The sequence below is a fragment of the Podarcis filfolensis genome (genome assembly GCF_964270895.1).
Source record: "Podarcis filfolensis genome assembly, chromosome: 3".
Lineage (NCBI taxonomy): Eukaryota > Metazoa > Chordata > Lepidosauria > Squamata > Lacertidae > Podarcis > Podarcis filfolensis.
This window is the reverse complement of record NC_139606.1, coordinates 52,653,736-52,677,850: the sequence shown is the minus strand read 5'-3', so window position 1 is coordinate 52,677,850 and position 24,115 is coordinate 52,653,736. Positions and strand designations below refer to the sequence as shown.

The following is a 24,115-nucleotide window of genomic DNA, read 5'->3' as shown; positions in this document are numbered from 1 at the left end:
ACCCTGATTGAAGTGCATCTAAGGTCTGAGTCTTGTTCTCAGATGCATGTCCATCACTCTGTGCCTCAGGCCGAGCCCACCCATGAGGCAGGTGAAGCCATGGGTGGCATAAGCTCCTGAGGCAGCAGTGCCATGAACACCCTGCCTGCCCTGCAACCTCTGCCAGTGGCAGAGAAGTGGCACTGGAAATCAGTGCTGATGCCGGTGCCACTTGTCCACTGCCGGCAGAGGTAGTGGGGCAGCACTTCCCATTCACCACAGGCGGCAAAATGGGACGTGCTGGCCCTGCCATGCCTGCAACATGATACTTTACACATGTGAACAGGCCGTCCCAGATCTATCACCACTGTTTTTCCGTGCAGTCAGTTCTCACATTCTGCTTTCAGTCATGAAGTGTTTGAATAATTAAGTGTTATAAACTCAGATGGTAGTCATGTGCATGAGTGAATTGGTCTGTGAGGTGTAGTGGTTGGAGACAGCTGAGGTATGTTAATCCCCATTTAACCATGATGCTCATTGGGCAAACTTTTGGCAGGTATTCTCTTTTAGCATAACCTGATTTGCTGGATTGTTGTGAGAGTAAAAGTAAGGGAAATACAATATATGCCCACTTGGAGTGCCCTCTTGGGGAAAATGTGGGCTAGAATGTTACTATAGAGCAGCATAGGCAGCTGTAGTACTCTGTGCAAAGAGAAAGAAGACAAGATGAATTGGAACTAAGAACATAGGAGCCGACAGGATCAGGCCAACAGCCCATCTCGTCCAGCTTGCTTTTCTCACAGTGGCCAAACAGTTGTCTGTGGGAAACATGCAAGCAGCACCTGAGCACAACAGCACTTTCCTCACCTGTGTTTTCCAGCAACTGGTATTTGAAAGCATTACCTGCTGCAGTGCCTTTGAGGAAAAAAGTAGAACAAGTTGGTGAGGAAAAAACTGTAAATAGGAGAGAGGAATTACCTCCTTAGATATATAGAAGAGGTTCATAAGCAAGATGGTAGGTGCGTGTGAAGGTTGGCTCTCGCCACATCCTTCTCACTCTATCACTCAGCCAGACCATGCATATCTGTGGGCCTTGACCAAGGCTGAAAGGTGTTCTTATTATCTCCTGAATGCCCTGTTGCCTTTTGGTACTTCCCAGAGCCATTTTCCATCACAGCAGGAACACCGTTGTTTTCCCTCACATCTAAGAACAGAAAAAAGGGGCATTGGACCTAAAGTATAAGAAGCTATACAATTTAGTGATCAATTTTTTAAAAATCCTGTAACCCAATGGTAAGAATAGCAAGTTCAAATTCCTGCTTAAATTTGGGGGTTATGTTCTGTTTGTGTGCTGCTCCCCGCAGCAGACAAGAGCAGTGCACACGCAAAAGGTAGCTCCCATACCCCATAACAACAAAAAGCGTCAGGCCCCCTGGCCACTTTGCACTGGGGTGGTATGCAGAGTGGCATGTACGGTATGGAAAGAACAAACAAGTCCAGACCAGGAATGTGAATCCTCCCTCAGACAATAGGACAAATTCCCTGGGAATCTATGCAATTGTCCTCAATGGACATTTTTAATAAAGCACTAAACAAACATCTGTCAGTGATGATTTAGAGCTAGTAACTCCAGCCTCACTGCAGTAGGTCAGCCTAGCTGCCCCATGAGGTCCTTCCAGCACTGTGATTCTATGACATTCACTAAGTACTTCATCAGTGTGCTATTTTGATGGTGCTCATTAAAAAAAAATTGAGGAAATTGGCTTTTACCTGTACTGAATGAAGATGCTTTGTTAAAAACAACTCAACCAACCCTTGTGTTTTGTTTTGCTTTATTAGGAAGAATTGTCAGAAAAGGATAACCATTCTCTGCTGAGGAAGAGCCAGATTGATAATGCTACGAATGAAATGGCAGAACTGCTGAAGGAAATCAACGCACTTGATGAAAAGGTTTGCTTGCCATTTTGTGGTTTCAATTCCTTTGATGAAAAGGCCTGTTATAAAGCTTGTTAATTCTATGGAAGTTATTGTGAACTTCATTGGGTAGTAAGGTGGATTAATGCTACATGTATAGATAGACCTGAGGGACAAGGGTTAACAAATTCCACAGGGGCAGCCATATTCATCTCTTACAGCAAAAAAGGCAGAATCCTGTGGCATCTTAAAAGGTAAAAGGACCCCTGACCATTAGGTCCAGTTGTGACCGACTCTGGGGTTGCGACGCTCATCTCGCTTTATTGGCCGAGGGAGCCGGTGTACAGCTTCCGGGTCATGTGGCCAGCATGACTAAGCTGCTTCTGGCGAACCAGAACAGCGCACGGAAACGCCGTTTAGCTTCCCGCCGGAGCGGTACCTATTTATCTACTTGCACTTTGACGTGCTTTCAAACTGCTAGGCTGGCAGGAGCAGGGACCGAGCAATGGGAGCTCACCCCGTCACGGGGATTCGAACCGCCGACCTTCTGATCGGCAAGTCCTAGGCTCTGTGGTTAAACCACAGCGCCACCCACGTCTGAAGATCTCACAAATTTTATTATGGCATAAGCTTTCATGGAACCCATTTACATCAGATGCATTGAGTGTGATCCTCAGTAATCAGGTATTTTTAACATATATTTTTTTTTAGTTTCAGACACAAAAAATATACAACATAAAACTATACTGTATTCAGGAACATGAGTCCCTGCCTCAGCATCCAATGACCCTCCCTTAGCCCTTCCCCAGAGAGCTTCATGTCATCAGCAGATCGAAAGCATATTCCTAGTACTTGGTTAACAGCAGGAACAGACAAGTAATCAGGCATTTACACATGAATGTAAATGGGAAAACTGTTCAGGTTGTGGTTATGTGTCAACTGGATGCAGAAAATACAGTCTGTGACAATTGTGTTTTTTCACATTTATGATCAAATAGGTAGCATCAGATGCAAATACAGAGTTAGTTATTTCCACTGGAGATCTCTGACCATTCCCCCTTTTTCTTGTGTAAATGGGGATGAAGCATTTCTGATTGAAAACCGTGAAAGGAACATTTTGGGAATGGGTAGGAAATTTCCTATTGCCTTGCTGCCGGGCCATCAAAGAGTATTTGATGATTCCCACACTGGTGCAATCTACCCTTATGAGTCCTAGGAGCTCAACGAATTACTAAAGAATTATTTAATTTTGCGTAACACAAAACACTTATTTATTTTTTAAAAATATGTGTGTGCATGGGGAGGCGATGAGGGAGGGGAGAAATGTTCACATGAAGAAAAAAGTTTGGCATAATAGTATGGGTTTGTCCCCAAAACATACATAAAATATATCTTAATGTGGGGCTCCATTTATGAGGGGCCATGCTTCAGTTGCAGAACATCAGATGTGGTGAACTGGTGGCTCTGCAGATGTTGTTGAACTCCAAGTCCCATCAGCCCCAACCAGCATGGTCAATGATCACCTGAAGAGCCACATTACATGCATATGGTTCCAGTTTCAACCCCTGACATGATCAGTTAAAAAGTTTTGATGGACTCCTGTTTGAACCCTGGAAATTTGCTGCCCCTCAGGCTAGGACAGAGCTAGGTGAACAAGTAGCATAAGGCAAGTAGCAAAAGGTGAACCTGACAGAAGGCAGCTTCCTCCACATCCTGCTTGTCTGTTATTCACTTGGTGCTCCTTTTTCCCCCCTAATGGAAATATGGCATGCCTACTTCAAATTCTAATTTAAACTGATTACAGTAATCAGGATAAATGACATTCAGTTGCTTTTCTTTCTCTTTTGGATATTTCAAGCTATGGGTGCTGTGCATGGAAGTTTTTGTAGCATTTCCATTAGCACAATAATATACTTCAAAGTCTTCCCCGAGATTGTCAATTATCAGCAGTAATTGTTTACACAGTAAGTAGCAGGCGCTTAAATAAGGATCATAATTTTCTGGTAGGGATTTGCTAATCAGGCATCTTTTGTGGATCACGAAGGGTCAGTATGAGTGGAATTATATTTGTGGTGCAAAAGCCACAACAGTACAGCTCCTACCTGGAGAACCTGCTGCCCTCCAGATAGTCTTGGACTCCCATTAGCCAGCATCAGGAATGTTTTGATTTGTAGTCTAGTAACATATGAAGGGTCACAAGTTCCCCAATCCTGTTATAAACATTAGATCACATCAGAAGTTCTCAGTCATATAATCTCTGTGGTGGAGCTGAAGAACCACCCCACTCAAGGTCTGCATACTCTTGGTCAAAGGCTGTACACACACAGTTCACACACACACACACACACACACCACTAGCCCCCTTCACTCACATCACATTCTCACATACACACCACATATGCCACAAATTCAGTTATAAATGCATGCGGCACATTTAGAAAGAGACACCTTAGTGGGTTACTTTTGGCCTATAGTCTGGAAGCTCCCCATCCCTAGACTATGGGGTAGCTGCTGAAATAAAAACAATACATGTTACATGTGATCACACACACACACATACCTTTATTATTATTTTGCTGTACTGGCTGTGCCTAACACACTGGAAAAGAAGCTTTTCTTTCCTGTATTCTGTATTTCTCATTATGGCAAATACTTTAGTGTATAGTGCTGCTGTTGTTTGGTGAAATATATATATATATATATATATATATATATATATATATATATATTCCCAGCTATACTGTTCCTGTAAATTTCTTTTTTGGAACAGGTCCAGAAACAGGATACCCATTTTGATAATTCTATCAAAAGAATTGATTTTTTAATTTAAAAAAGCTCTTCTAAGTAGAGTATGGCTGGAAATTCCAATGTCTAAAATAATCCTGGGCAATCTGTGGCCCCCTACCTAATTTCATGAAGCAAATAGTCTGATTTCATCAGAGTGGCAAGGAGGGGAAAAGCAAAAGGAAACGGGATTGCAGAGAGAGAGAGAAGGGAATTGCAGAAAGAGCAAGAAAGGGGGGCTGCCCCACTCCCTCTGACTCTGAATATGTCCACTGCCAGGATATGGCCTCTGACAGACCACTTATGAGGGAATGCAGCCCTTAACATAAAAAGCCCTCTAAAAGCAGGTTCCCATAAGCACAGCACTAACAGGAAGAAATTCAGGTCTTCGATCCTACACCAACAAATGTGTTTTAACTGTACATTTCAGTATCAGGAGAGGACACAAGGGAGATTTGTTCTCATGATTTGAGGAAGTGGCTATGTGATCTTAGACTCATTTTTTTTCCAACTGGTTGAAAGCGCCACCTGGTGCTTCAGCAAGCAAAGCACTGATTTGCAAAAGAAGGTGACACACTGAGTCATGTTATATGACAAAACTAGACACTACATGCCATGAAGACATGTGTATGTTTTTTTAAAAAGCCTAATGACTTAAAAGAAAATCAAAATTAGCATGAGAAGGGGAATGGGGAACAATTTTTCCTGTTCACCATTTTTCTAATCTACTTTTCCACACACACATACATCTCCTTCTTTTCCAAATTGCCTCCTTCAGAAGCTGCTTATTAAAAAGATCATCAATATAATGTTGTATATGTGGTTGCCAAATATTTTGTGCAGAAAATTTGCTCAGATATAAATCCCACTATATTCAATGAAACTTCTTTCCTAGGGAAGTTTGCATAAGGATCAGCTTCAGAGTTGGATCAGATAAGTGATGGTTTGAGTGCAGCAAATGATGCTGAAATGTGGAGCAGGTTTCCAAAGCCTGCATTGTAAATACCAGGCACCTAATGAGATGCAGCTCTTTTCTTCCAACATTGCCAGATATCATTTATACGCTCAATAGACCTTCCTGCACTCATCAGACAGATTTTGCTTACACTAGTCAGACCTGCACATGCCTAGAGATTGAAAAAAAAATCTAATATCGCAATTGCATGGCTTATTCACAGGGAAATCAAGAATCCAGCAAAGGCCAATTGATACAGAAGGAAACCATGAAGAGCATTGACCGTGCTGCTGCTCTTGTGGAGGCACTTGAAAATATGATAGATAATATCCAAGGTAAATCTGTGTTTTGTCTTGGTTCATCGAAATGGCGAGGCTGCCAATGGGCAAAAGTCATCACAGGAGCATTACAAGTGCGGAAGAAGTAATCAGGCTTTCTAGTACCACCCCAATACATTTTTGTGCTGAGAGAAAGAAAATAGCTGTGCAAGCTACACATCGGTCTCACAGTTGCTCCTACCAGATGTGCGGATGAGTGTCTGATGAAGTTTCCTGTGTGTATTGAAACAATATATTCAATTTCCTGTGTAAGAGCAGTGATAATGTGGCTCTAGTGAGGGTGTAACAGGAAGTGAAAAAGGCTCCCTATTCTGATGCCAATCAGCAGTCCACCAGAATGTTGTGGTTTGTTACTTTCAAACATGGGGGGAAATCAGTGGCGTAGCGTGGGGGGTGCAGTGGGGGCGGGCCGCACCGGGCGCAACATCTGGGGTTAGGGCAAATCCATGGGTTAGGGGGCGCAAATCCACGGGTTAGGGGGCGCAAATTACTTGCCTTGCCCCGGGTGCTGACAACCCACTCTACACCACTGGGGGAAATGCCCAAGTCCTGTCTAGACAACTCTTAGCAAACATAAGTATTTTGACTGAGATCTTTGAGATCATTATGTCTATGTAGCCATCAAAATACCAGTTGTTGGTTCCCCCCCCCCCCGCCCAACTTTTATTATTACGTTATCAGAATAAAAACAGGAGAACTAGCTCTGAGTTTCTGAAAGAATAGTACAGTCATTTGGGGCTGAAAAAGAAACAACCTGCAAAAAAGAATTTAGAGCTGTTTTCCATTTGTAACCAAATACAATAGATGTTGAATTATTAAATCTTCCTGCTGCCCTGGGACTTATAAAACTGCTATTTATTCATACTAGCTTATTGATCAAGAGAGATAGCATAAAAGCAGCCCCCTGAAATCATTGCAGCTGTGTACAAAAGAGGCACAAGTTCCATGCCACTGGTGTATCGTGAGGTGTTTGCTGCTAACTACAAATTCTGCATAATGCAATGTTCTTATAAATGCAGGTTTGCAATTCTAGAAAACGAGTTGTTACCAACAAATGGTTTTTGCAACCGGCCACAAGGCTGTTTCTACAATGCAGAGAAAGAGAACCACATGGGCACAAGAGTTGGGTACCCTGAAGGACCTCAGGGGGAAGGGACTATAAACATATCAATAAAGATATGAAACATTCAGGGTCTTGTCAGAAACCTATGATTCAAGGGGGCTTGTGTAGTTAGTTGTTCAATCACAATTCATTGTTGCTTTATCTGCCTGGGGTTTGTTCACAGAAGTCAGCAGCAAGGTGGAATACTATGGCATTGAACATGACCTGAGGCCTGAGGATATCATTCAGAAGCTCAAGGCAGCAGAAGAAATGGTGAAGGACATCAAACGTCGCAAGCCATTCACTATTCAGATACCACTTGCATACGAAGAATCTGATGCAGCACAAGAGTGTGAGTTTTCCATCTGTCAAGACAGTGTAATGTGGCATTGGAAAAGCACAGTTGCATATTGAAATACATACTCACAGATCTTTATGAGTGTCAGCCATGATGGCACCAATTAATTCAAAATCATGTGCAATTCATATAAAAGAGTACAGTCGTATCTTGGATCCCAAATGCCCTGGAACCCGGACGTTTTGGCTCCCAAACGCCACAAACCCGGAAGTGATTGTTCCAGTTTGCAAACATTCTTTTGGAACTTGAATGTCCAATGGGGCTTCCGCGGCCTCTGATTGGTTGCAGGAGCTTCAGAGTTCACACTTTTCTGAATTTTGCAATGCAATTCTCCAGCCATGTAATGTGCACAATAATGTAAAGTGCATATAAAAGCATATATTCATCAAAATAATATTTAAAAATGCATTCTATGGGGGTGTTTATGCAGAAATGTGTACATTAGGCAAAATTGCATCCAGAATATATAGAAATAAAAATACTTTATTGTCACTGTACCACTTGTTTACAGTGAGATTAAATGAGCCCCCCTCCCCCCCCCCCACAGTCTCTCAGTCCTTGTTACACTCTGTGTGCTGTCGTACAACCACCAACCCCGAATATAGTTTATTAGGATAAATTTGTCCTGAAATGCTAATGAATTTTTACAATTAAAAAGATAGTAATTGCAAACAGATATGGAAATGTGAAGAACTGAACTGAAATGAGAAAATGAAAGAAATTGGCAACAGTTTGTTCATCCCTAACCATGTGTGGCTAGACTTGCTGCAGAAACCAAGAGTAAGGCCATTCACAATGGTTAACCAGCTTTATCTTCTCTTAGTGCTAAAAGAAGTGGAAAAGTGGAGACAGACATACAATGAAACCAGATCTCTGATTCCTGTCGTTTTGGACCAGCTTGGGGATTACAACACCAAGCTTGCAGATTTGCAGAAGGCCCTGGACCAGGCTGTTGATGACATTAAGAAAGCAGAAGCTAGAAATAAAGAAAGCACCGCCACATTCCGAAGGCAGGAGGTACCATGCAGTATATTGCACTGTGAATCTGTGAAGAACATTCCCCTCCTCCTGCCCTGATTAGGAGAGTGGAAAGAGAGGATGGTGATTTCAGGAATTGTTTCCTTTCTCAGCATGATTCCAAAATCTGCTCCAGAGGTTGGAGTAAACCACAGAGCAGATTTAAGGGTCACGCCCCCCTGCGTGGACAGAGGGGAGGGAGGGGAAGTACAGGTCCTTGCACTGGTGGAACTGTTTAACTGGATGCTGCCCTATGCGTTTTGTTGCTGCCATGTTTGGCTGCAGAAAAGATCATATACAAAATGGATTTCTCTTGATATGACATGTACAAAGCCCTGGCTATAAATGTGCACATTTATGCACTTCTTTGCCCTGGTCTTTGAAAATTGAAGAACAGATTTTGGTGTCCTTCCTGTGAGGTGTTGTAAGGTATCATTTTTTTATTGTGTTTATTGTGTTTTCACATGATGTAACCTGCCCTGGGACTTTCTGGTTAAGGGCGGGTAAGTAAAACTACTATTGCTGCTACTGTACTACAATGAGGCCAGTAACAACTCAGGAAAATACACCATCTACCTTTCTTCCCAATCCACTGCTTTTTCAATCTTCTTTTTCTATATTTCAAGTCTTTTCTCAGAAATTGCCTAAGATATATTAGCTGTTTCAAGTCTTATTTCAGAAAGTCGTGTGTGTCGCTCTTGGCAGCGTTACTGAATGTCTAAAAACAGACTGTGCAAAAGTGACCTGCCACAATAGGAGTCAATTAAACTATCTATTATCTGCTCTCTTTTAAAATTCCATTTTTCTTAATTCAGAACCTCCTAATAACCTCAGCTTCCAAATTTTAATTGGATTACAGAAGTTCAGCAGTGCATTTTTAGGATAGATCAAAGCCACTAACCCAAAAGAACATAATAAATGTATCCAACATTTCTGGGAGCTTATTCATTCATTCATCTATTTTCTCACAGAAGCAACAAGAAGTAGTGGAGGCACAGATTAACAATGTCAACAGTACCCTGCTACAGGCAAGAGATATTTTAGATGTACCTCAGCAACTCAACTTGGAACTGAGTGAGGCAATCAAGGTAACTTCCTTGTGAATGACACATTCCTCACTGACCTTAATCAGAGTTAAGGCGTTGCATCAGCACCAGCATTTCCCATGGTTAACATCAGTGCTTTTTTTTCTAAAAAAATGTTTAGGGGTACTCTCATTTCCCTACTCATATTGAAATACTGCCCCTCAGGGGTATGTGTGCCCCTCAGGGGTATATGTACCCCTGCGTCCCCCCATAAAAACGCACTGGTTAACACTACCCAATTTTTCTTTTCCAGCGTTTGCTAACCAGCTTCAAATATTGACTAAGAGTAACTTCCCCAAATGGGACGCGGGTGGCACTGTGGGTTAAACCACAGAGCCTAGGACTTGCTGATCAGAAGGTCGGCGGTTTGAATCCCCGCGACGGGGTGAGCTCCAGTTGCTCAGTCCCAGCTCCTGCCAACCTAGCAGTTCGAAAGCACCTCAAAGTGCAAGTAGATAAATAGGTACCACTCCGGCAGGAAGGTAAACGGCATTTCCGTGCATTGCTCTGGTTCACCAGAAGCGGCTTAGTCATGCTGGCCATGTGACCCGGAAGCTGTACGCCGGCTCCCTCGGCCAATAAAGCAAGATGAGCGCCGCAGCCCCAGAGTCGGTCACGACTGGACCTAATGGTCAGGGGTCCCTTTACCTTTACCTTTAACTTCCCCAATAGCATTAATCATGGTCAACAGCAATGCCCAGAAGCAGCTCACCAGGTGGGGCAGAGTCACTGCACTACCTTCCTAGTTAGTGGGATGCTGTTGCTTAAAGGGTGGGAGAGGAGAGGCAATGGGGATGTTGGTGCTGTGCAAATGTACTGGCAAAGCCCATCCAATGCTCCTTCTAGTACATTTGTACCATGCCAACCTCCCTACCACCATACCTCTTTCCCTCCTGGTAAGTATTAACAACACACCTGCTGGGAAAATAGTATCAATTTCTAGAAATATTAACCTTGAATTACTTTTCCCCACTCTGTACTCTCATTTGAACAGAATGCATCAGGGTTCTATGCAGAAATAGATGGAGCAAAAATACAGCTACAGGACAAACTGGCCAACCTCTCAAGGTTTGATGGTGATTTGGTGCAAAGGGCCATGGAATATGCACAAGAGCTTGGTGTTCTTGCAGATCAGCTAGACAGGTAAACTGCCATCAGTTAATATATATTAATATATCAGATTAACTGTGCTCTATAAATCAAACAAATGAGCACAATTCAGCCAGTAGCCTAGTTTGCACATCACATTAAGCCAAACCCTGGCTTCATGTGACTCCACAAGTATTTAGGTTCCCAGAGAGGAGTTTGCTGCCATTTTGGTTATTTTGCTCCTGGTGTGCTGTCTCCAGGACTTGTCCTAGGTTTTACAGCTTGTGGTTTGTCCATGAGTCCAGGTTCTAACAACATGCTAAGCCAAATCATGGCTTAGCTTAGCATGGTGCGGCAGCAAAATGACTGGGGAGAAGCAGCTATTGCCTCTTCTCCCAAACCTTGTGTGTTCACGCTAAGCCATGATTTGCCTGACTGTGATGTGTGAACCAGAACAATGTGAAGTGCATTTCAGGCTTATGGAACAGAATTAAATGTGTGGTTTACTCTCCCACTGAAAACAATGGAACTTAAAAGTGCTTTGCTTTGGCTGGATTGTGTCCAATGTTCATAAAAGGATTGGCTGGTTGGGAGGAAAGTAGAATATAGCAATACAGTAATTGTACTTTGCATTATAGTCTTTTCACCACTGTGTTATGCATACCAGCTCTCAACATAGGGTCCAACTAGATGATCAAATCCACCATTGTATTTTTCTTTCCTTCAAAGCAGCTGTTTAGAAATAGTCATCACACAGTTTTCAGTGAATACCCATTTCACTTTCCAAACCATAAAAAGTCCAATTCTTTTCTAAAGTGAGTTTGCTGCGCTATAACAAAAGTCCTTTAATCCACTTTAACTGTGCAGACGTAAAGTTCCAGTGTGCAGATGAATCCCTTCTGCAAAATCATAACAGTCTGGAGGTAGGTTTAGTATTTTTATTGCAAATAATGGGTTTCAAAAAGGTAGGCATATTTCCAATCCCTGTTCATGGACAGATTTAGCAGCAGGTTATGCAACTGATACTGCAGCTGACTTGTGCAATGGTGACAGCTGAGCTGCTGGGGAGATCTGTACTCACCTTTTAGCATGTGCATGTGCCATTACTGAGCACTAAATATGTGCAGAAGACCACTGTCTCTCAATTACCTGATTCAACTGGCAAATACCTGTTTTCACCTGTCAGTAATTCAGATTATTATTGTTATTATTATTTTCTCCTTTGCTGTAGGACGTTGCATGGTGTTGATACAAATGGATTAGTCCAAAAAGCATTAAATGCTTCCAATGTTCATGAAAATATCATTAATTACATTCACGAAGCCGAACAAATCTCTACCTTGGCATTAAACACTACAGAGCGGGTCAGTGATGTAAGTAGCAGCATTATAAACCCTGATCTATGCTCCATGACCCTTGTATCATTGGGATGAAGCAATATTTCCAGCGCCTGCTGAAAACTCTTTTATAGAATTTTTCACATGTAATGTCTAATTATTAGGCTGCATACAAAACACACCAGAAATCATGTGACTGTTATTTTCCATAACTATTGCCCAGTTCATCAAATGAGAGGAAATACATTTCAGTCGCAGTCTCTGGTATAGGTAATTCATTTTGGAGCCATTTTCTAATTTTTACTGCAACAATTGCATAATTTCTGTATACTTGCAAAAGTTACAATAGGCTAGATTCAGAGCACCCATGACTGGAACCTTGGTTGCAGGATGCCTTTGCTGGGCAAAGTGGAGTTAGAGACTTTTTGCCAATTTCCCATCCAGCCCCTTTAAAAGTAAAGGGCCAAACCACATGTCACATTCAAGCTCCCAATGTAAATTTTCTTTAGTAAAATCAGCTGTATGGGCTGCCTGATTTGGATATGGCTGTGTCAAAGGGGAAGAGGCGGCCTGAGTCTTACGCACCTCCTCCAAATTCAGATCACTTACCTTAAACTGCTATTAGACATGAGACTCAGCTATACAACTGCAAATAAAAATTTTTAATGTGTCGTAAAGTGCAATATACAAAAGTGACACTAGATGGCCACAGTGAGCTATGCTAAATTCAATGTATTTTTCAAAACTTTTTTTAAAAGCATTTTCATAACATTTTTTATATGTGGAAGCTGTACACCAGCTCCTTCGGCCAATAAAGCGAGATGAGCACCGCAACCCCAGAGTCGGTCACGACTGGACCTAATGGTCAGGGGTCCCTTTACCTTTACCTTTAGATTCCACCATGGTTATGGACTTAATAAGAATTTGTGCTTCATAACCTTCCACTATCTGTTGCAGAAATTACGAGAAAGAGAGAAAATGAAGGGAGGAGGCTTTTTGGTTGTGGCTCTATGCCTGTGGAATTCTCTCCCTAGGGAGATACGTGTAATATCTCTCTATTGAAATGAAACCCCTTTTTATTTCAAATCAAGTTTTATTTTAACTGCTCCTTTTTTAGTGTCGTTTTTAAATGTTTGGGTTGGGTCATAGTTTTGACATAAGCTGCCTTGGGGGGGGGGTTGCTCTGAAAAGGTGGCATAGAAATCCTGAACATGAAAAGAAATAAATGAGGTTTTATTCTGACTCTCTTTCTAAAATGAATTTGTAGGCTGTTGTTGGAATTGGCACCCAGATCACTTACCATAAAGAAGAAAGCAAAAAAGTTCTCAATCAAGCCAGTGATCAGGAACAGACGGCACATACTAGTAAATATAATCCTGTCTCTTGATTTGGACACTTCTCTGGAAGTATAATAGCTCTGCATATGGAAAGGGAGCATCATGAAGAATGAAAAATGTTGACAGGAGAGAATTAATCATTATATCCCACTGAGAATTCTGTAATTCAAAAGCTTGTCTATTTTCAGTAGAACAGAAGCTAGTCTAATAAACACTCATTACTTTATCCATTTTGTATCTCTTGTTCTCTGGGACCTGCACTGCAACAAATGTCTGTACAATTACCAGGCCATATAGAAGATTTACAGGATGCTAATACTTCTTTTTCTGAAACTTAAAACTATGGAAATTACTGCTTTTAATCTGTCAGAAGCAAATGCTTTTCCATTTGTAGTGCATTATTTTTCTAATGTAAATGTACTGTCACCTAGCTCAAGAGAATACCATCTGCCAAATTCTTTTTAAGAGGTCCCTGAAGACAATTCAGTATTCCATCAGGAATTGTTGCTGGGCACTGACAAGGAGACTATTGAGAAAGCGAGACTACCTAAATGTGTGTCATTAAATATTTCCTAATTAAATATTGCCGTGATTAGCACCAGTTATACTTACGGAGGAGTGCCTTTTTTGATAAAATTAATACTAAGACTAGATGTAGACTGTTTACAATGATAAGCCACAGTGAGCATTGAGCTTGCATGCTTCCACATCCTATTCTGGAATTGCCACAAGAAAGAGTTTAGAAACTTTGCTGCCTTTTAAGACTAACCACAGCTTGTGGTGACATCCAAATTTAGGCAAACTGTGGTTAGTCATGAACTGTGGTTAATTGGGAAAAGCTGACTTCAAACCATGGGTTATGAACCTCACTTGTTTTCACTAACCATAGTTAAAATTACCACAGGGATTGGATATAGCACTAAAACTGTGGTTAATCTAAAATGAAAGCAGAAGCATTTGATCTCATTGTCAAAGCTGCACTGGAAGAGGGGAGGAAGGAAACCACATGAGGCTTATTGCGGTTCATCCTGATAACATGATTTAGCACATGTGTGAACTGGGTCTTGAGTCCTCCATAGTGGTAAAACTGTTCCTTACATTTTATTTCTCCTTTACAGATTATTTAGCTGTTGCTGACGCAGGTCGCCGTGTTAATGGAACTGTTGCCAGAAAGAATAATTGGAAAAGCTATTTGCTGAAAGTCATTTCAAAAATACAGATGTCAGAACAAGGTCAGGAGATAAATACTGAAAATTTTAATCTTGTGAAACTGATTGAAGAAGAAATTTATACTAAAAATCCCCTTAGCGATTATGTCAGGAAGGATTCAAATCAAAATCCTACTTTTGCTGATTCCTTTTAATAGTTGAATCACAAAATTGCCTTCAGATTTGTTGTGTTTGTTGGATCTTCTCCATAAAGGTAATTGTTAATTCTATTTACAATTAATTTTGGCAATCTCTGCAATGTTCAAAAGGGTTAAGCATGGTGCAAGGCTGCCAAGTTACCTAGATAATAAAATACATTTTAGTGCCCATGCAGAAATACCTCTGAATGACTACATAGCAAATAGTTGGCATAAGTTATTTAGAACAAACTGAAAATCACATATAATGTAGCAAAACATCTCTGTCCATCCTGACTCACACCTCTGTTTTCAGTGTGTGTGAGTGTCTGCAAGGGGAGACAGAGTTGTATCCTATGGTAGCTTTGCCGTAATAGAAAGTATAGAAAAATAGGAAGTTGCCTTGAACTGAACTTGAACTTGAACTTGTCAGTATTGGCTGACAGCAGCTTTGTAGGATTTCAGGCAGGGGGTCACTCCCAGCCCTTGCTGGAGAAACACGGGGGACCTCTTGCATGCAAATCAGAACATCTAACACCACTAAAATATTTTCCCTTGGGTGAATTGAGGCAGCCAATTTTTGCCATTTCTCTCCTCACTACTGCATCCCTCTCTACCATATCTTGTTCTGTTCTTGGTTTCCCCACCCCAGCCTCCACCCCAGTCCTCAGGTTCAAATTTTTAGTGATTTCTTACTATAGAGAATTCCCCCCTCCCTCTGTCATTACAGTGTATCTATCCTATCTATTGGCTATTAAGAGTCGTTTTTTGCTTTTGTTCTTTTAACAGATAATGCAAGACAACGTCTGAACCAGTTGAAAGTCATTACAGATCAAGCTCTAGATACTGCTGCAGCAGTAACACAGACTACTAATCCAATGGCTGAGAATGTGAGCAAATGGTCCCAAGACCTGAAGAACTTTAAGCCTGAAAGAGCAGCCTATGAACGTGCCACAGTCACAACAAGGGATACAGGTACAGTGATGGGAAACACTAGTATGCAGAATGGGTACCAAAATTGGTGGGATCTCGGGGGGCTGTACCCTCTCAACCCCACAAGGTTTTTTGGGGGGGTTGCGAAGAGAAAAGAGAAGAGATATAATGTATAAATTGTTATAGTGGACAAATCTTGCTTGTAACAAAGAGTAAAGAGCCACTGCTATATAATAATATTATTCATAGATAGATAGATAGATAGATAGATAGATAGATAGAGTGGTACCTTGGGTTACAAACACCTCAGGTTACAAACACTTCGGGTTAAAGACTCTGCTAACCCAGAAGTAGTACCTCGGGTTAAGAACATTACCTCAGGATGAGAACAGAAATTGCGTGCGGGAGGCCCCATTAGCTAAAGTGGTACCTCAGGTTAAGAACAGTTTTAGGTTAAGAACAGACCTCCAGAACAAATTAAGTTTGTAACCAGAGGTACCACTGTATAGATATAGGAGTGCTTCTTTTTCACTCCTTGCTACAAGTAAGATTTTCTTGTGTTTGTGAGTTGAAGTTTAGAAAAATGTACACAGAATTCTTCACAGAATGGAATTATTACTTTCTCCCCCACCCTCTTCTTTCCTTTTCCATGATAGTGAAGAGTCTCACAGAAGTTGTCCCCCAGCTGCTAGATAAGCTGCGGACAGTGGAACAGAAGTGGCCCGCAAACAATGTCTCCGCCAGCATTCAAAGGGTCAGGGAGCTCATTGCACAGACAAGGAGTGTAGCCAACAAGGTAAAGAGGCTGCTGGAAACTTTATGTGTTCAAATAATATATTGGGCTTTTTATTACAAACATCTCCTAAATTTAAACTTGGTGTTCAGTTATATCATCTGAGCTGGATGACCCTTGGCAATATAGCAACTGTTAACAGTTAACTGTTAACTGAATGGTAGGTAAAAGGTAAAGGTAAAAGACCCCTGGACAGTTAAGTCCAGTCAAAGGCAACTATGGGGTGTGGTGCTCATCTCGCTTTCAGGCCAAGAGAGCCAGCATTTGTCCACAGACAGCTTTCCGGGTCATGTGGCCAGCATGACTAAACCGCTTCTGGTGCAACGGAACACCATGACGGAAGCCAGAGTGCACGGAAATGCTGTTTACTTTCCCGCCACAGTGGTACCTATTTATCTACTTGCACTGGCATGCTTTCAGACTGCTAGGTTGGAAGGAGCTGAGACAGAGCAATGGGAACTCACCCATCACAGGAATTCAAACCCCCGACCTTCTGATCAGCAAGCCCAAGAGGCTCAGTGGTTTAGACCACAGCGCCACCCGCATCCCTCCTGAATGGTAGAATAGTGTTGGTACTATGCTAATGTTTACTGCTACATAATTCCTGAACTCTAGGAAACCTCCAGGATGCCCAGAGCTGGAGGGCAGCAGCAGGAGACTATTGCCCTCATGTGATTTTTATTGGTTTTCCAAGGCATCTGGCTGACCACTTTGGAAAAACAGGATGCTGACCCACATAGACCTTTGATCTGGTTTCGTGGGGGCTTTCTTGTGTTCCAGCTTCATGACAAATTATTTTGTTTGTGTGTGTAGGTGTAGGGTCATATTTGACTAAGTCATACTCAAAGTTAGACACACTAGAATTAATGGACATGGCTAACTATTAATTTCAATGGGTCTACTCTGAGTATGAGTTTGCCAAATGGGTCTAAAGCTCTTCTGTTACACCTTTATCAGAGTGGCAGTGTTAGAAAAAAATGTTTTCAAAAAGACATTTAAATCTGCAGATTGAAACCCATCACAGTGTTTTCCATCCACTTTTATTTGTTTAAGGATTTATTTCCCACATATAAATTAAGGATTTATATGTGCAGCTAACAAGACAAAAAAATGCTGCATGGTAAACATTAAAATGAATTCTGATGAATAAATGAATACTTTGGGGTGGGTGTCCTCACATTCATTACAGTCTTACACTAATGCAGCTCCACTGCATATATTTTACACCTGAAGTACATGAGTGTGAGACCAAAATGCAGCCCTCTTACATTCAAAGCAAAATACTAATTGCTTTTAATGATATAAATGGCATTGGATATATATTTTTTCATTTTAGAAAATTTCACAGGGCTGGATATCCAGACTTCTCATGAGCAAAGTTTTGCTAACAAATACCCTCACTGGATGAAGGAGAGGGTTTCCCTTGATTTCTCTTTCTTCCTTCTGCACCCCCCAGGAAAGCTAATCCAGAGGGTTGGGGGACCCTCCAGAACAAATGGGAGATGGTCTGGGGGCTGCAGGAAGAACAGGGAATCAGTGAAAATTGCTTTCTCTTCCCTCACCCCCTTCCATATGCAGGCAGTCTACTGGATTGCAGTCCTATCTACAAACAGAAGACCTTTCATTCATGGAAAACCATGTCTGGATCCATCCCATAGTTTATTAATCATCTCAAATACTATTTTACACCTCTGACGGTGGAATAGTTCATTCAAATTAATTAATGAATGATTTACATTTTCTAGTTTATTTTAGTTTTTAATCTCTCCCCACACCCTCAAAACACGTGAGCCACCAAACCAGATGCAGTTCATTAACTATGTATCATGCTGTTATAAGGTGTAACTGTTGCCTGTGATTTTTGCAAACTGTCCATAAACTATGTCTCTAAGGTTAGCATAAAATCTAACACATTTTATCTTCTAGGTTCAAGTCTCAATGTCATTTGATGGTCAATCTGCTGTTGAAGTCAATCCCCAAACAAACATGGAAGACTTAAAGGCTTTCACATCTTTGAGTTTATACATGATGCTTCATAAGGACAATGCAGAGCGGACAACACCTCAGGATCAGTTTATTCTGTATCTAGGAAATAAAAATGTAAGCAACATTTAATTGTTCTCATAGAAAGTGCACTGTTTTATGAATTGTGTGATTTAGGATTTTTCATAAGTATGGTTCTATTTTTTAATGAGATTTTCATAGCAGCATGAACAAAATTATTGATTTTTCGAACATCCTGTGAACAGATTCTCTTTCCATATTCTTCATTGTGCACTTCAGTCTCTTCAAATAGCAAATTACATCATCTACTATGGTGTGATACTGAGCTTCCACATTTCCAATCAACTCTCCACAGACATTGAATATATTGAGGAAATGACTCCACTTTAGCTTTTAAGGTTCACATTCAATGAGCAGTAGATTGCTTGCAGTATATACATCAAGTGCTCCAGTTCAAAGATAAAGAGTGCTTATTTGCCTATTGACTGTAAGAGTTTGTGGTTTTCCTAGCAAACAATAATGGCCTCCCTTGTGCCCCCAGAAATCTTGTAGTCACATTCAGTAGCAAAAGATGTCCTAAAGGCTGCATTACAAATTCATAATAGACATCTCTGAATACTATGCTGAACCAAATGTGTTGTCTGTAGCATATCTTGAAACCATTGTGACTGTCTATTTTCATTCCTTCTCTAGACAAAAAATTACCTGGGTCTTGCAATTAAGAATGACAACTTAGTATACATTTATAATTTGGGTAGCGGTGATGTGGAGATACCGCTAGACTCCAAGCCAGTCAGCTCCTGGCCTGCCTACTTCAGCCTTGTTAAAATAGAGAGGTAATATGATCTTGATCTGCTACATGTTTAATGTGGTTGGATGGGTTGAATAGAATGGAGATGAAATGGGAAACATTGTTTTTAAAAAACTTACATTGTGGAGTAATGCTTAAGGTGTTAATTGTACCTTTTGAACAAACTGATAAGATGGCAATCACCCCTTAATTATCATCAGCACTTACTGCTTCGGTACAACTGTCCCCAAGGGAGGAGAAAGAAAGTAAGTTTGGAAAAGTTTCCATTCCTTTTTCTGATCACCACATACGGTATGCTAAAAAGTGGGGGGGGGGGGAACATTCATCTTGATTTGCTTGTGGCTTGTATAAGCACCTTCCCTTTAATTCATTCATTCATCCAATACTTTTCAATGCATCACCATTACCAGGCCTAACCTGGCCTGATCTTAATATCTGTTCCAAAGAGATTGAAGTCTTGTTTGCATAAACCAGATTCAGACTTTATCTCATGTTTGTTAACATAGTTTGCTACATCCACAACCCACTATCCCAAGATTACACCCCTTGTCTATATGTACATCAAAGGTGAGGGTGCTAACCACCTTGTGTCAATGAGAGATTACTTATGTTCCTTTATGCAATTGTGCCCAGAGATGATGACCAATCTACTATTGTATTTCATCATCTATGGAAGTAAATAAATGGCAAAACAGTCATACCTCATGTTACATCCGCTTCAGGTTGCGTGTTTTCATCTTGCATCCCACAGCAGCCCAGAAGTACTGGAATGGGTTACTTCCGGGTTTCGGCACTCATGCATGCACATGCACATGCGCAGAAGCACCAAATTGCACCATGCGCCTACACAGACGCGGTGCTTCAAGTTGCAGGCTTTTCACTTTACGGATGAGCCTCCGGAACGAACCATGTCCACTGCAGTTAAAACCACTAATCTCGCTGCAGATTGCTTCTTTCTTTTTTTTTTGTCTCATAAGCAGCTTGGAGGTTGAATTGGGTTTTCAGGTGTTAGGCTTACTCGTAATATCTGAGAGGAAGACCACTTCTGAATATTCTGAAATGATTTTTCTTCCTATAGAACTACAACTCTTCATTTCCAAAGAAACAACATGATCTAGAATCTGTAGTTTAGCTCTTCCTTTCGAAGTCTAGAATTTCAGACAACTGTTGCTTTTGCTGCTGACTTCAAAAATATAAACTTAAACTTTACTTTTTGTTTTTGATTGTTTAACAAGTCTTTTGTAATTCAGCTAGCGAACATGACCTTGGGTCCAATTTCTCACCCTACTCTTCTTCAATAGGATTGGGAAGCATGGCAAAGTGTTTCTAACTGTACCAAGTCTTAGCAGCACAGCTGAGGAAAAGTTTATCAAAAAGGGAGAAGTCCCTGGTGATGATGCGCTGTTGAATCTGGAACCTAAAAATACAGTTTTCTATGTTGGTGGAGTGCCTCCAGATTTTAAGGTAAGCAAAACAGGATGGAATAATTATTAAGTTGGCACCTTTATCTTGGAAATACCTTTGTAGACAGCTGGTTTGTAATGTATTAAACAAATAAGATTTTTATGTTGTCACCTAAGTCTACCCTACAAAAAGCCTTTTTACAGATGCAGATTGGCTCACTATCTCATTTGGCATTGACTTGAACATAATCTATTTTGCTTCCTTCTCTCTACAGCTCCCTGCAACCTTGGCTCTGCCTGGATTCACGGGCTGTTTGGAGCTTGCAACTCTGAATGACGATGTCATCAGTTTGTACAATTTCAAAAATATCTATAACGTCACTAAATCAGTACCCTGTGCCAGGTAGGGTGAACTGTATTCACTGTACTTCTCATGATGGAATGGATTTAGCTATATTGCATTTAGCCTAGTGGCCTGGTCACACGTGTATCTACTTTGCTTGATTAAGCATTGCAAGTTAGCAGGCATTAATGTATACCTCTCATCAGCCATTAGTTCAGTCGACATCACTTCCTGTCCAGCATTTCTGAGACCCCTGTCTATATAAATAGGAACATGGGCACCCACCTTATACTGAGTCAAACCATTGGTCCATCTTGCTCAGTAACAGACTAGCAGACGATCTCCAGGGTTTCAGGGAGGGAACATTCCCACCCCTACCTGGAGATGCTAGGATAGAACTTGGGACCTTCTGCATGCAAACTGGATGCTCTACCACTGAGCTACAGCCTTTCCTTAGATGATACCTGTACTACATTAGCCTTAGTTTACAAAAATAAAAAATAAAAATAAAAATCATATACAGCCCCCTCAGTTGATCATACTGATTTCTTAACTCCCTTGCCCACTTCACACATTTGCAGATTAGTACAACAAAACGTGCAAGCAAAAATAATACAAACACTCCCAGTAAATTTTACATAAGGTAGCACTTTAAGTAAACAATTTTACTGAATAATAATGCCTCCTGAATAATAATAACTCCTCCGAGCTGGAAAGCCCACCACCTGTCCTCCCGACCCGTGCCCGTCTTGGCTGATTAGAGCGTGTCCAGACGAGGTGCGGGCCCTCCTGGGGGATATCATCAATTTGTCCCTTGGTACGGGGACATTCCCAGGGGAACTGAAGGAGGCAGTGGTGCGCCCGCTCTTAAAGAAAACATCATTAGATCCTTTAGATCTATCCAATTACCGCCCGGTTTCGAATCTTCCGTTCCTGGGTAAGGTGATTGAGAGAGCGGTTGCTGAACAGCTTGGTGGGTTTCTGGATGAAACATCGGCTCTGGATCCATTCCAATCTGGCTTCCGCGCTGGCCATGGGACCGAGACAGCTCTGGTTGCCCTAACAGATGATCTTCGTAGACAGCTGGATCGAGGCGGGTCGGGGCTGCTGATTCTTCTAGATCTGTCAGCAGCTTTCGACATGGTCGATCATGAACTTCTGGACCACCGCCTTGCCGACGTGGGGATCCAGGGCACAGTCCTTCAATGGCTGCGCTCGTTTCTCTCTGGTCGGGGACAGAGGGTGGCGCTTGGGGGGGAATTGTCATCGCGCCACTCCTTGGTGTGTGGAGTACCTCAGGGTGTGATACTCTCCCCAATGCTTTTCAACATCTTTATGCGCCCCCTCGCCCAGCTTGTCCGGAGTTTTGGGCTGGGTTGCCATCAGTATGCCGATGACACCCAACTCTATCTGTTGATGGATGGCCATCCTGACTCGGCCCCAGACACACTGACCAGATGTCTGGAAGCTGTGGCTGGATGGTTACGTGGGAGCCGGTTGAAGCTAAATCCTTCGAAGACAGAGGTCCTGTGGCTGGGACGGGACGATATGGGATTGGGGGGGCAACTCCCATCTCTTGCGGGGGCGCAGTTAGTGCCAGCACCGTCCGTTAAGAGTTTGGGTGTAATCTTCGACACCTCCCTTTCCATGGAGGCGCAGATTGCAGCTATAACAAAGGCGGCATTTTTCCATCTCCGCCAAGCTAAGCAGTTGGCTCCTTACCTCTCTCGCCCTGACCTAGCCACTGTGATCCACGCGACGGTCACCTCCAGACTGGATTATTGTAACTCGCTCTACGTGGGGCTGCCCTTAAGACTGACCCAGAAACTCCAGCGGGTGCAGAATGCTGCAGCGAGACTCCTTACGGGGTCTTCGCTACGAGATCACATTCATCCGGTGCTATATCAACTGCACTGGCTCCCGGTGGAGTACAGGATCAGGTTTAAGGTGCTGGTTTTAACCTTTAAAGCCCTATACGGCCTTGGACCCTCGTACCTACGGGACCGCCTCTCCTGGTATGCCCCACAGAGAAACTTACGGTCTTCAAATAAAAATATCTTGAAGGTCCCAGGCCACAGAGAAGTTAGGCTGGCCTCAACTAGAGCCAGGGCTTTTTCGGCTGTGGCTCCGACCTGGTGGAACACTCTGTCACAAGAGACTAGGGCCCTGCAGGACTTGACATCTTTCCGCAGGGCCTGCAAGACAGAGCTGTTCCGCCAGGCCTTTGGCCAGGGCACAGCCTGACTCACTCCCTCGGCAATCTTCGCGGAGCTCTGGCCCAATAGTGGCCAGTGGCTTGAACTTAATTAATTTTATAATGAATGATTTTAGAGCGTTGTTTGTGTTGTACTTTTGTATTGTTTTATTGTTGTTAGCCGCCCTGAGCCCAGCTTCGGCTGGGGAGGGCGGGATATAAATAAAATTTATTATTATTATTATTATTGGCATTGACTATATTTTGTTCAGGCCAACAACCTCATTTCTGGAGTTCCCTTTCAGTATTGCTTCCATAATGATCTTTCTAGGTTGGAGAATGTAGGCCTTCAGGCTTCTGATTTTTCTTCGCATCTTTTCCTGTCCACCCTAGGAATAAGCTGGCCTTTACACAGAGCCGGGCTGTCAACTATTTCTTTGATGGCTCTGGCTATGCTTTGGTGAAGAATATTGAGAGAAGAGGGAGGTTTGGCTTGGTGACGCGCTTTGATGTGGAAGTTCGGACACCAACAGATAATGGACTTCTCCTCCTGATGGTTAATGGAGTAAGTGAAAAGAAAAGAAAAGAAAAATCCTAAAAGTCTTATTTTTCATTTTACTGATGCCTAATAATTCCTAGTTTCCAATAAAAATCATAATAGGGTCATCCTTGGTCTTGGCATTTATCTGGTAGACTCATAGAAAAATGAAAGGTTGAAGATATTAACATGCCTACAACCATTAGTTGCTCTGGCTGAGATGTCATCTAAGCAAAGAGAAGCTTGTTTAAGAACATAAATAGATGGTTGTTGTGAGTAGAAAAGCACATCCACTTGTGCAAGATTGTCTCCTTCTATTGCAGTACTTACACCCAACATTATGCTGTTCCAAAAGGTGGTGAAGTGGACAGGAGAGGGTGTTGTTGCATAAAGGAAACTACACTTGTGCCTCACTTACAGCTATAAATTTAAAGTAATAGGCAGTTGTGCCATATA

The 24,115-nt window shown here is 42.0% G+C and overlaps 1 protein-coding gene and 1 long non-coding RNA gene across 5 annotated transcripts in view; one reads left to right on the top strand and one right to left on the bottom strand.

Annotated features, from left to right (window-relative positions):
• LOC310760351 overlaps positions 1-24,115 on the bottom strand; it is a 611,207-nt gene that overhangs the window by 563,750 nt on the left and 23,342 nt on the right. The window lies entirely within an intron of this gene.
• LAMA4 (laminin subunit alpha 4) overlaps positions 1-24,115 on the top strand; it is a 77,604-nt gene that overhangs the window by 32,779 nt on the left and 20,710 nt on the right. For both annotated transcript variants that reach the window (XR_014546883.1, XM_083608493.1), the window contains exons 8-23: positions 1,819-1,929; positions 5,856-5,967; positions 7,257-7,424; positions 8,254-8,447; positions 9,419-9,535; positions 10,527-10,675; positions 11,853-11,994; positions 13,226-13,322; positions 14,414-14,527; positions 15,430-15,615; positions 16,230-16,369; positions 18,293-18,466; positions 19,064-19,206; positions 20,483-20,645; positions 20,860-20,987; positions 23,515-23,686. Coding sequence is in view for 1 of the 2 variants with exons in the window: in XM_083608493.1 (XP_083464619.1) it covers positions 1,819-1,929; positions 5,856-5,967; positions 7,257-7,424; positions 8,254-8,447; positions 9,419-9,535; positions 10,527-10,675; positions 11,853-11,994; positions 13,226-13,322; positions 14,414-14,527; positions 15,430-15,615; positions 16,230-16,369; positions 18,293-18,466; positions 19,064-19,206; positions 20,483-20,645; positions 20,860-20,987; positions 23,515-23,686 (2,310 nt within the window). In the remaining variant the exon portion in view is untranslated. The remainder of the gene's footprint in view (positions 1-1,818; positions 1,930-5,855; positions 5,968-7,256; positions 7,425-8,253; positions 8,448-9,418; positions 9,536-10,526; positions 10,676-11,852; positions 11,995-13,225; positions 13,323-14,413; positions 14,528-15,429; positions 15,616-16,229; positions 16,370-18,292; positions 18,467-19,063; positions 19,207-20,482; positions 20,646-20,859; positions 20,988-23,514; positions 23,687-24,115) is intronic.